Source organism: Rhea americana, unplaced genomic scaffold (genome assembly GCF_003343005.1).
Source record: "Rhea americana isolate MKP2758 unplaced genomic scaffold, rheAme1 scaffold_3, whole genome shotgun sequence".
Lineage (NCBI taxonomy): Eukaryota > Metazoa > Chordata > Aves > Rheiformes > Rheidae > Rhea > Rhea americana.
In genome coordinates this window covers 12,553,709-12,566,014 of record NW_028186423.1, presented here as the reverse complement: position 1 = coordinate 12,566,014, position 12,306 = coordinate 12,553,709, and the positions used below count along the sequence as shown (strand labels likewise).

Below are 12,306 nucleotides of genomic sequence, written 5' to 3'. Positions count from 1 at the left end.
AAATGCATGATTAGCTCTAGGAAGAAATGGAGCCATAAGTGCATGCGTGGTAATGTTAATCAGACTCAAGTTTCCCATCTAAGAATTTTCTGATAAAAGTTCTGATGTAGCAGATACTAAAAATCAAAATATTAATTTTCATTGTGAAAGTTCTGAAATTCCTGTAAGCACAGGAATTTGTGTCACTGTCAATCCCAGTATGATGTGCATAACCACCATTTTTATTACATGATGTGCAAAGTAAAATACTTCTGGCTGAGATTGCAACTGTAATTTTTCTTCACAGTATCACTACCCTATGTTTTCTAGGATTCATAATTAAACTAAGATTAGATGGACAAATGCATCACTAGTGATTATACAAACTCGAACACACATCTGGCTGTGCAAAGATGAGGCAAAGACGCAAATACACAGGATTCCTCATATCCATATTCTCTGGGTTTCAGTCACTGAGGTAGGGAAAATGTCTGGTTCATTTAAAATCACACAGAGCACAGGACAAACAGAACTAGATTCTCAGGACACCCTGTAGATTCCATCTGCCTAAATACTTTTGTGGATTTTGGACTTACTTCCTCAGTTTATTGCTACAAGTCTGTGGGTAGAGGGTCTGGCCATAAAGCATCTTTTTGTCATCTACCCACACCAATGCAAAGTTGAGACCTGGAGTTTAAAACTATGTGGGTGAAAAGTAGTGCGTGTGTGCGTGCGTGTCTGTGTGTGTGTGCGCGCGCGTGTGTTTTTTTCTTTTTTTTTAAACTTAAACAGCATATTTATTTAGAAAAACAAAGAAAAACAATGGCACTTATGTAAACAAAATTGAATGGAAGATGGATTTCTAAATGCTTTCAGAAAAGGAAAGAATGGCTGCAGGTCCTGAGATTTCTAAATTACAAACTATTTGCTAAACAGAATACTTCTGATGACTTTTGCACAAAAAAAGTAGTTATCTGTTTTGAGTGCAATTCTAAAAAGAGTGCTTAATCTTCCATATGCATCATTTTTATTAGCTTTAATGTACTTTAAAATATGACATAGCATGCAATTAGGATAACTTTAATGGCTTTCTTCTGCTAATATATGCATAGGAGATCTACTATACTGTAAGATGATTTTTGTCAGCTACTGATCAGCCAACCAGCTAACTTGCACRCTTGGTCAGTCAGTGTGCCAAACAACGCAACTGGGCTGCTACAGGAATATGGTGGAAGTATAAATCTGATCTGCTGTARTTTAAGTCAAACATATCACTTCCAGAGACTCCCCCCCTCTGGAAGTCAAAGGAGCTATGTCAGCGCTGAACCAGTGTAATAAGCAACACTGGCTCTAGTTTGCCTCTTATTTAAGATTTTGCGCTTTATTTACTTTACAAAAGCAGATATCTGAAAAACTTTCACATCTTGCTCTTATCTGTTTCCATAAAATTTCTGTGAAAATGACTWCTTCTACCTCAAGTATGTCAAATTTAAAATGACACAAGGGAATGTCTAAATGATTCAGTTCAAGATAATTAGGCACCTTTTCCTTTAAAGGATGCTGTTTGCCTCCTAAGGCAAACTATTCAGCTGGAGAAATTACAGAATGTTTTCTTGCATATGGCTATTAATTACATATAAATGTAACTGATTTGCATTTGGCAAATGGAAGCTCATATTCTTTTTGCCAAAGGAATGTCAAAAAGGAAGACTGAGGATTAGAAAATAGCAGTTCAGTGCCAATTCTTAAAAATCACTATTTAAAAGCCACAGCTGAACATAACATACATGTCCCACTAAATATATAGCTAAAGTAGCTCTTCTTAAAGCATAAACTATTTTATTATGACATTCTTACTAGTTAATATTTGATTACATCAGTAATGAAAATACAATTTCCCTCTCTATAGCAGCATTTATTCATCAGAATAATTCACCTACATTATATGAGTGAATCCCTGAAAGATGACTGCAGAAGCACGAGCAGAATAGGCTGAAAGGAGAGGTGCCCAAGCAAAAGAATAAAGGACAGAACAGATAGAAAAGGTAATAATATCTGCAGAAGGACGGATGCAGGAAAGTTGCTTATTTGCATTTACTTTGGTCATTTTTCATATATACTAACAATTTAAAAAGAAAACTTCTAAAAGTTAGCTTGGATGAACGTAACTGATCTGAGAATGACTGAGATTCCAAGGAATTTTTAATTTTCCCTGGGAAATCTCTAATAAAATTTCTTTGTGGCATTCAAATGACATTTATACATGCCATTCTGTAAAACCCTGAGGGATTAGCGCTGCTGGCAATCTTGGAATCCTGTTCTAATAAGTATAGAACCAGTTACAGATGCATGGAAGAGACCTGACAAGTGGACACTTCACACCTCTGATTCAGTCTAGCAACCAAACCAGACAAGTCCCATTATTGCAAGACTGTAATATATAAGCACAAGGAAGCTTTTTTAAAGAAAATAGCCAAGAAAAAGCTGATGTCCCAATACTGTTACTGAAATTAGTGAAGTCAGTCCAGAAAGTACTGGAGAACCAAGACTGCATGTGCCCATACAAGTAAGTATATTTCTACATCATGCTGAAATCCAGTTCATTTATTTTTATCATCTTAAAGTGCTTGTTAAAAAGTGTGTATTTTATAAAGTATGCATATTCCTAAATGACATCTGACATGTCATTTGGATGTAGTCACAACTCCTCAGAAGATCAAATAACCTCTCTCATTTTTCATACTGAAGAGGAGTATTAGTAAGCAATATACACATGAAATCATGCATACTATCTTTAATTTACAATGTTATAACATTCACTTCTGAAATAAACTTCTTTAACACAAGTATATAGCATACATGATTTAGAGAACAACCATCACAGATAATTTACAGTAACTTTTTTTAATAGAGAAAAAAAAACCAGTGGATGTAATAGGTAACTGAGTGCCTTGTTCACAATACTCACTCACACAACAGGACTCCATTTTCTAGAGCTGCTCGGAAATCTTCTGTTCCAAAGCTTTTCCCAGTAACCGTCTATAACAAATAATAATTGGTAGTTAAAACACACAAACAAGACCAGCCCTAACAAAAGTATCTAAGCAATAGTATTGCAGATAGGTCATTCCATTCCACACTTAGTTCATACTATCCTCATTCTTATTATGTTAATTTTGAAAGTAGTAAGTTTTCAAAAAAGTAAAAATTCTTTATGCCTCAAAGTCAAATGCAACATCCGCAAATAGTTTCCTTCAATGTAGATCAGCCTTCAATTAAATTCTACAGGAATACTTACTGTTTTCTAATACAATAACCACCAAACTGGAAAGAGTAACAAATTTGAAACAAAGGGCAGGGGAAAGGAGGGTTTTCTCTTCTATTTCACTTTAGAGTGCATATACTCAAGGTACACAGCAAAAAGTATTTTAATAGGTTCTCTCTGCCACTTGCACCTACGGCAGTTTGACATGAGTTGTGGTCCTTAAGGGGAAGAAAAAAAAGAAAAGGGGGAAAAAAAAGGGGGGGAGCTTAAAACACCCCCAAAACCCTCCAGCATCAACTCCCTCCCTCTGGACAGGGCCCCTCACTGCAGCAACCCTCTCAAGTCTGAACTCACCTGGATTCTGGATCCCCCTCAAGGGCTCATGTCCCTTGGAGCAACCAAATCTGACAGATTTCTTAGGATCAGCTCACAGGCGAGAAAGAAATATTTCCAAAACAGTCCAAAAGAGGGTTTTACCCCAGTTTCATGTAGGAATCAAATACTAAGAAGTGCACTTCATGCTGAATTTAGATGTCTCCAGATTTAGTCACCTGATTGTTATGAACCTCCTTTTGGGGATGCTGGCTGTCCCTAGCACTGCACAGAACTTCAGGTACACAAATTAAAAGTGCTGGGGAATCTATATGTAACCAGACCAAAGTTATTGCTTACCAAAATTAGGGAAATTAGCGGTGAAAGAATTGAGCTAAGGTTCATGCTTGCTTAATAAAGAAGCAAGGGAGAGGAGTGAACTCTTAAGACTTGTTAATTTTTTTCCCCTCTAAGTTAGCACCAGAAATCCTAAAACTTAAACAATTAGTTTTTACATAATTTTATTGGATTAAGAATAACCTAATTTTAAACTTGCTATTGAAAAAAAATAGATATTCCAAAAGACTTTTTGGATTTAAAGCTTTAGTCTTGTATTTCACACAAAAAAAAAAAAAAAAAAAAAAAAAAAAAAAAAAGAGAGAGAGAGAGAGAAAGAATGATGACAGACCAACTCAAGACATGAAAAATGTTAACACTGCTGGGGTGGGGGAGAAAACCCTCGGCTTTTAACAACAAAGGATCAATTCCCCTGGGTGAACTGTAGTTTATACAGTTTTCTATAGAAACAGGCTATAGAAACAGACTATTGTTAGAAAAAGAATAGATGTTGCATCTTAGTGATATCATTTTCAAGAATCACTTAGAAAAACAAAGCATTTCAAAAACACTGCTATCTCAAACAAAATAAGGTCTTTTACATCCAAGCTTGTATCAAAAGTTGCTTTATTTTGTGACAGCAACTCTTGAGAAAAGTAGCCTGTGAAAAAACAGCATTAAAAGTTTAAATGCAAGTGTTTGTGTTCCCCAGATTAGCTTATTTGTAGAATAAAGGGATTAATTTGTAAGAAATTTAAAACGTGCATGCTATGCAGTACAATCATGCTACTGTGGGAGTTGCAGGACTTGGTCTAAGCTTTGGGGTTGGGTTTCAAGCTTCAATTTGCAAAATACACAAGCTATTCTCATTTTAGAGTTTCCTCTGATACCTATCTACACAGTGCAAGCGTTTGATTTAATATGGACAACTTACAAGTCATGCACGCAGCAGAAGGCAATACATTTCTTTCGGGTAATGTCACTGCACTAGAGTCGGGCCTATCCCCAAGCTGGAATGCCTTATGTTTCTGCAAACAGTCCTCAGGTCCAAATTCCTTAATAATTTAGCACTGCATGTACCTAAGGAGGTCACTCCTAAGAGGTTACTCTCAAGGACTCAAGAAGCATGTGTCTGTCGTTGAAGACTCATTATACTTCAGCACAGGCCCTCCAGGACACAGAGGTGGCACACAGCAGTACATCTCACAGTTCAAAGGCGCATCCTGTGCTCGTTTCCAAGTAAAAAACAAAACCAAGAAGAAGTAATTCTCCAAAATGGTGAGTGGAACACAGTGTCCTGGCACATGATCTCAGCTAGCAGGAAGCCACCTCCAAACTACAAGCAAGACCAAGTTAGAACGAGATTGCTAGTATTAGACTTACAGGCTTCTTAATTACCAATTAACATAAGACACCTTTACACTGGAAGTATCTCAAGTAAACTGTTTGTGACACTCCACATGGATTAGTTAGACAGGATGAAGCTGTTTAACTGACCTTATGATTCTGAAGACTACATGGTGTGGTGACATGAAAATAAAGCATCAGTATAGCCACAGCAGCTTTTGCTAACACCGACTTGCAAAGGATAACTAATAATTAAGTAATTAAAAAGTATTTTTCTGGGAACAATTTAATACTGACGACCTGAAACCGAAACATTTTCCAAATTATGCAACACCGTGGTTTTGTTGATGTCACAGAAAGAAGTACTCTATTTTAAACCAAGCTGTCATACAGGGTCAGAAAACTTTTCTCAGAAAGGACTTTTGTCCAGTTCATACATGCTGCAACAGATCAAACATAGCTATAACTATAGTCCACACAGGAAATGGGTATCATTTAAAAACAAAACAAAAACTTCAAATACTCATTGACTGGCTCAGACTTCTCTAGCTTAAGAGCCTAAGATTAAATGAATCTCACCCTCAGATATTACATCTCCAAACAATGTCTGTGATTTCTGAGTCACTGTTTATTCATTAAAACAGGTTTTATTGGGTGTGGTACACTTATGTAATAGACGTAATTGATTTTGGACTTTTCTCAGCCACCTGGATCACATGATCCACCAAACAATAAAAGAAATATCTTGCAAAAGCAATTTTATCCATCTTTGAGCACCACGTCTTTACAAATTGTAAATCCTTCCTTCATCTATTCCGTCTTTTTTTGCTTGTTTAATAGACAGAGGGCAATGACTTAAGTAGAAGACTATAATAAATCACACTTAACTGCTACTATAAAACAGTTTAATTTTTGGAAGAAAGCATCCTCTATAACTTTGGTAACTTGCAATTTCCAGATCCAAGCAATTTACTTCAAATAGTATGCAAATCAAGCCTTCACAAGAATTTAAGCATATTTAAAAATCCTTATGCATACAGGATTAAGTTGAAGTTTGCTGTAATTTCTCTAGAAAGAGACAAGAAGGAGTAACCAAGATTAGACACTCTGAACATGGCACAAAATTGAAATCATGAGTAGACTGAAGAAAAAGCACAATGTACAATATACTAACTATATGCCTCAAGCCAAAAATTAACATTTGGCCTGTCCCACTGAAGGCCAAATGCAGCTGATGCTAATAGTTCTTTCTTGCCTTAAAAATAATTAAAAAGGTGAAAGTTTTTCAATGTTAATAAAACATTCATGGTGTTCACGTCAAATTGGTGTGTTTCAATACAAATGGTTGAGAAAGGCAGCTTTCCGGATAGATCGGAGAAGCATTTAAACGGCTTGCCTCTCACGCACAGGCCATAGGTCACAAAAACATAAGGAAGCTGCAGGCTTCCCCTTTCAATTTTGCTATGGTGAAAACACCAAAGCTGGCGTCTCCCCAGTCAGCCCCGTTTAGACTATATCAACTCAAATGAATAAWAGGATCCCACATCCTGATTTGATAAATGCTAATTGTATCAGCATAAAGTGCAGAACTCCCTGATGTAGGTTAGGGATGGAAGATTCAAAACAGATTCTGAACAGTGTATGACAAATATCYTTAATATTGGGTCACAACGGGATCTCACCAGGCAAGCAATTAATCACGCAATGACCTCGAGGACACTAAATTGATTTATGAACCTCAGGTTCCCAACTCAGCCTGCAGCAAGAAGAGCCAAGTTAAAGAAAACCCGCATCCACATGCAAACTAGAATAACAATACAAGTCTGATGTTGTGGRACAGTCTCCAGAACAGAATTAAGGCTATGCATGCCAGCTTCCCTAGATCCTATCACCGTGCCCACCTAGGCAGAGCTGGGTCTGTGCCATTATCTCTCAGTCTGGCAGGTTTTGAATATCTATAGGAACTGGTGGTTCTCCTGGACTGTGACAATTGGCAGGAGCTTGGTGGGGAACCTTCAGATACATTATGTGAAGACCTGTGGAAGTTCCTACCTCCCTCTTTCATAGCTACTTGTAGTGCTGGAAACAAGCTTGTCCTTAAGTGGTGAAAGTGGCAGCTGTCAACAAAAATACCGCCACTATTCTTTGAAAAGATGAGCTTGTGGTGTTTGGCCTTTTCAGACTTTCCACCCAGACAGACTTCTCCTCCCACTTGTTCTTCCTCTCTGAATGTCTTCAAAAGTCAGTTTGTTGCAGCAGGGATCTCAGAATCCCTCCCAGACGATCAGGATGATAGGGCAGATGATAGTTGCTGCACACACAGCCCTGAACACACAACCGACAAAATCAAGCAAGGCACCATGTGGGCACCTTTTGCTTGACAGCAAACAGCCCAGCCATGGCAGTTACTAGCTTTCTCAAAGTCAAGCAGTGGAAAAGAGCAGCTCATTTCTGAATAGGCCAAATCTCTATTCTACATGACAGAAGTCATGCAGGAAGGCATAGGCATTTGTATCTTCCCTGACAGAAAACTCTGCTGGTATTTCACCTCTGTTAGCTGGAAGAAATGTGTGGTCCAAAACAGTCACGGTCATACAGGAAACTATTCTATCTTCCTTTCAAAACACGTTTAATTTATGGTCCAGCAGACACCCAAGACAGCAGTAAGTGCTCAAGGACATGGTAGTCACAGAACCTTTTCCCTGTAAACTGTAGCCACGAACTTGCGATGTTGCCTACCCTAACAGTATTGCAGGAGTCAARAGCAATGCCTGGATTTGAGACTACRAAGCAAAGGTCCTCATATAAAGTCCTCACAATTCATTGCTAAAATCCATGACAGGCAAGACTCCATTGAGGAAAAGACCTGGGTGGCAGAAAATAAGAAAAATGCCCATCAATAAACTGGCCATATGATCTAATTACACAGCAAAAGTAAATAGGCAGGAAGAGATGAGTATTTTTGTCATTGATCATAATATGCTGGTCAATACGAACACTCCTTTCTGCATCCATAAGACTTTTTTTTAAACTGGAATAATTCCTGCTGTATTACTCAGAGCAAAGTCATCCTGTTTTACTCTACATCCCAAATCCCTAAACATAATTTCAGCTCAAGGGATGTTGAAGTTCTCCAACCTTCAGTCAAAATTTCCTTTGATAATAAATCAGAGCAGATATTTATAAAGGGAAAAAAATGATTATTGAAAACTTTTACTGTTATTTTATATYATCATCATCATAATGATGGGGTCTTGCTGTGGTATGCCTCCTAAAAACAACATGCCAAATCTCTCTAAAAAGCATATATTTTTTTTTTTAACAAAATATGAACAAAAACAATGAGCAAAGAAAAAGCAAGGAGGCAACAGGATTACCGGTATGGCTGGTATGAGAAGCATGGGTCTCTGCTCATCAGCTACTTACACCTTGATTTTTTTTTTTTTATATGTAATTTGCCAGAAAAATTGTCAACAATCTCAGGTATGGCAGTGAAATTTTTCCTCCAATACTTATAGGAGGATCTCTCTGGCTTAAGAAAACAGTATTGCAGAAAAAGCAAGGATATTTCCAAGAAAYATTTGAGATCAAGCAAGGCATCCCACAAATGCTAGAAAGATGTTGTTTATCCTGATTATTGCATTGACAAGTGTCAAATAAAATATATTTAGTCTCTTAATTGTTTGCCTGTTAAAAAAAAAAAACTATTGTATACGCTGATTAGCACCATAAACTAAAAGGAAGTAGATGTTCTTGTCGGACGTAAAACTTGCAATGGCAAAGTAAAGTTTAAATGACTAGAAACGGCTCAAATTGAATTTTATATCATTACATTCAAATTTCAAATAAATGAAATAACTATTAGTTCCATAAACATTCTGAATGCAAACTAGTTCTAAAGCTGCTATCCTAGTTGATACATGCCCATTTCAACCTTAGCCAAACATTTACTTATTCATCTGTATGTGCAATTAATTTCAGCCAAATAAAAGTGGATATTTATACATCTTTCTGAAGCAGTAAGGAGTATTTTATTTTAAAATTTGCCAGATGAACTGCATATTTTTTTTTTAAAAGTTGGTTATAGAAGTGGCAGGGGACCCCTTAACCTTAAAGGCTCCTAGTTAAACAAAGAAACTGAAAAATAAAGTTGTCATGCAAGAACATCCCAAATGTTCAATTTGCCCTTAAAAGAAAAATCTTTGCAGCCAATAAGTGTATATAAAAAAAGGGTTACTGAAAGATRCTTTTCAAAGCAATTCRAATCATAATGGTGGCACACTGGAGTTGGATGACACTTTTGCCAGCTGTAGAAAAAAGTTCAGCTTACACAGAGAATGAAATTTAGGAAGGAATGGTTATTTAAAAAGTGAAATAAGAAGTGGTGAACACCGTTTAGGTGCTTAAATATCTTAATATTCATGTTTYATAACTTATGTGCTCCCATTCTAGCCAAAGCTTTAATTTATCTACTTTGAAAACAAATCTTTATGTATATTCCATTTCTTAAACCTTTTTTCTGARCCATTTACCTCTTCAGCGCTGCACTGGTTGCTACCTGACCTAAAGTCATGAACAGCTTTGCAAACTGGAGACGAAGTGATCAAGAGCCAAGTGAGCCTGTGTGGGGCCACATCGCAGCCGGACTACTCTATAGCATCAACCTGGGCGATACAGCGAGACAACAACAGAAAGGTTGCCCTGGACAGGAAAATCAACACACTCTGAACAACTCCTTGGGAGGTTGAAATAAAAGCACTATGGGGAGGGAAAAAAAAAAAAGAAAAAACAAAAACAAAACAAAACACATCCAAAACATGCATCAGCAACAAAACAGCTTACCAAGCAGGACTCGTGGGAACACGGAGAAGACACACACACAGACAACAACAGAAGCAGCTTTTGCAGAAGTGCAACTGCCTACACAGAAATYGGTCAGCAAAGACAACTGAGCTGCCTACTGGCCCGAAGTTGGATTAGGGCCTCCGTCCCCACTCTCCCCCTCATCGGCAAGCGCGGGGGGCACATTCAGGAAACGCGCTGCTTTCTAGTCACCGGAACGACTTCGCATTTTAATGTTGTAACAAAAACGAAACCAAAGCCAAGCAAACTCGCACCCAATTCCCGCCACCCCGAAGCCACCAGAGCAATCGAGTCCCGAGACGCAMGTACCCAGGGAAGCCGGCTGCAGGCACGCCGCTGCGCCCCAGCACGCCGCGGGCAAGGCTGGCGCTCGGACTTCGTCCCGACCGAGGTTTAACGCGCGAACCGACCCGGCCATCCCGCTGCCCGACACACACACACACAGAGGTGACTAACGAGGTGACTGCCCACATCTGCCACCGAGAACCTCCAGCTCAGATAACTAACGTAAATTAAAGGGGGGGGGGAAGGGGAGAACACACAGAACCACGCAACCCTCCATGTAAAATCTGTCCATACCATTGCTTTTCCTAAAGAGGGAAAAAACAAAGTTTATAACACAGGAAACAATGCTTTCATTTCAGATGAATGAGAACAAGATGCTGTTTTTACATGTTTCAATTAAAGTAGGGCATAACTTGAAATATTAACAGTGGAGATCTTAAATTTGTCTAGGGAAAAATATTTACGTTTTAAAGGATCAGAGCAAATACAAATAGACATTTTTGCTGCAGAGGTACTAAAGTAACATTTATCTAACATTTTAATCCATTAGTATTTTAATAGATGTCTTCCCTTTACTGTAATTGAATCTTCAAATATTTAGTTCTTGTTTGTTTCAAACATAAGATTAACACAAGCTATAAAAAGTCTTCTGATGCTCATATATCCTAAATTTGTAGCTTAATCTTACTAGTCCTGTTCATCCAGGTCAGACAGGATATGCTGCAAGTTTCCATACAAGCAGCATTTATTTTGTAGGAGGGACCTTAAAAGAAAGCAGTATCTTCGCTTACACTAATGAAGAAAAATATGCTAAACCTTTGCTGCTATTTGGAAATCGGTCCCTGTTGGGATTGCTTATGTAGGTGACAGACAGTGACAATGAGACTGCCACAAACAATGTATTTTGGTCCCAAGTTATGGTTATCTTTTAAACTTAGACTGCTTTACTAGTCCTGGGAGTATCTAATGATCTAAAATATATGAAAAATCAAAAGTATTAACACTGTAAATATATTGGTGCTATAGGAGGGAACATTAGTGAGCTAACCAGGGACAGAACTGTAAGATTTTATAGTAATATTCAACAGAAGGAAAAAAGCATCAGATAACAGAATATGTACACAACAGGGAAATGCTTTAGGTATAATTGCTTTCTCATACACAACAGGGAAATGCTTTAGGTATAATTGCTTTCTCATACACAACAGGGAAATGCTTTAGGTATAATTGCTTTCTCATACTTAGGTTATTCATGCATGTAAGTAGCTTCTTGTTATTACTGGAGCTTTTTCAGTCTTTTTGGTTTTTCAGTTGTTACTGGAAGCAGCATTTTCAGTGGCATACTGAGACATCTGAGTAAACTTCAGTCACAAACATTTGCCAAATCCCCTCTCTCATGCACGTACATGCCTCCAGTTTGGGGAACCAAGGGCCGCCTAAGCCCGTCGTCTCTCCTGCCACCACATTCCTGGACTCGCACATCTCCTTCTAGATACACACAGTTTTCCACTCCATTTCACCAGGTTTACTTAGCTCATTAACAAGTCAACAGATGGACAATGAGCGACAAAATTGCTTGGAAACTAACATTTAGCAGGGTCAAAAGACACCATAAAGACAATTAGTGTCACATACAGAGAGTCTGGAAAAGCTGCAATGACACCAGCTCTCAATAATTTGAGGCACTTTGCATTTATTGTGGGGCCCAAGTGAGGGCRTTCAGAAATGTCAACATTATTTCTGCATAACCCTTGCAAGATTAACCATTAGGTGGGAGCTGCAGATACGAATGCTGACTTTGCTGACATTCACTCTAGAAATACAATGCTCTTCTCTTGATTTGGAGTACTTTTTAAGGAAAAGGATCGGGTTAAGAGGACTCCATTGATATTACTTGTTCAAATCAAAGTAAGAGCAAG

The 12,306-nt window shown here is 37.9% G+C and overlaps 1 protein-coding gene across 13 annotated transcripts in view; it reads right to left on the bottom strand.

The window, feature by feature from the left end:
• The window catches only part of LMO7 (LIM domain 7), a 131,161-nt gene that overhangs the window by 92,721 nt on the left and 26,134 nt on the right, over positions 1–12,306 (bottom strand). For 9 of the 13 annotated variants that reach the window (XM_085309512.1, XM_085309513.1, XM_085309514.1 and 6 more), the window contains exon 2: positions 2,952–3,018. In XM_085309512.1, the coding sequence (XP_085165638.1) occupies positions 2,952–3,018 (67 nt within the window). Of the gene's footprint in view, positions 1–2,947; positions 3,019–12,306 lie in introns of all 13 variants that reach the window. The other 4 variants (XM_085309524.1, XM_085309519.1, XM_085309523.1 and 1 more) reach the window with 1 other exon arrangement.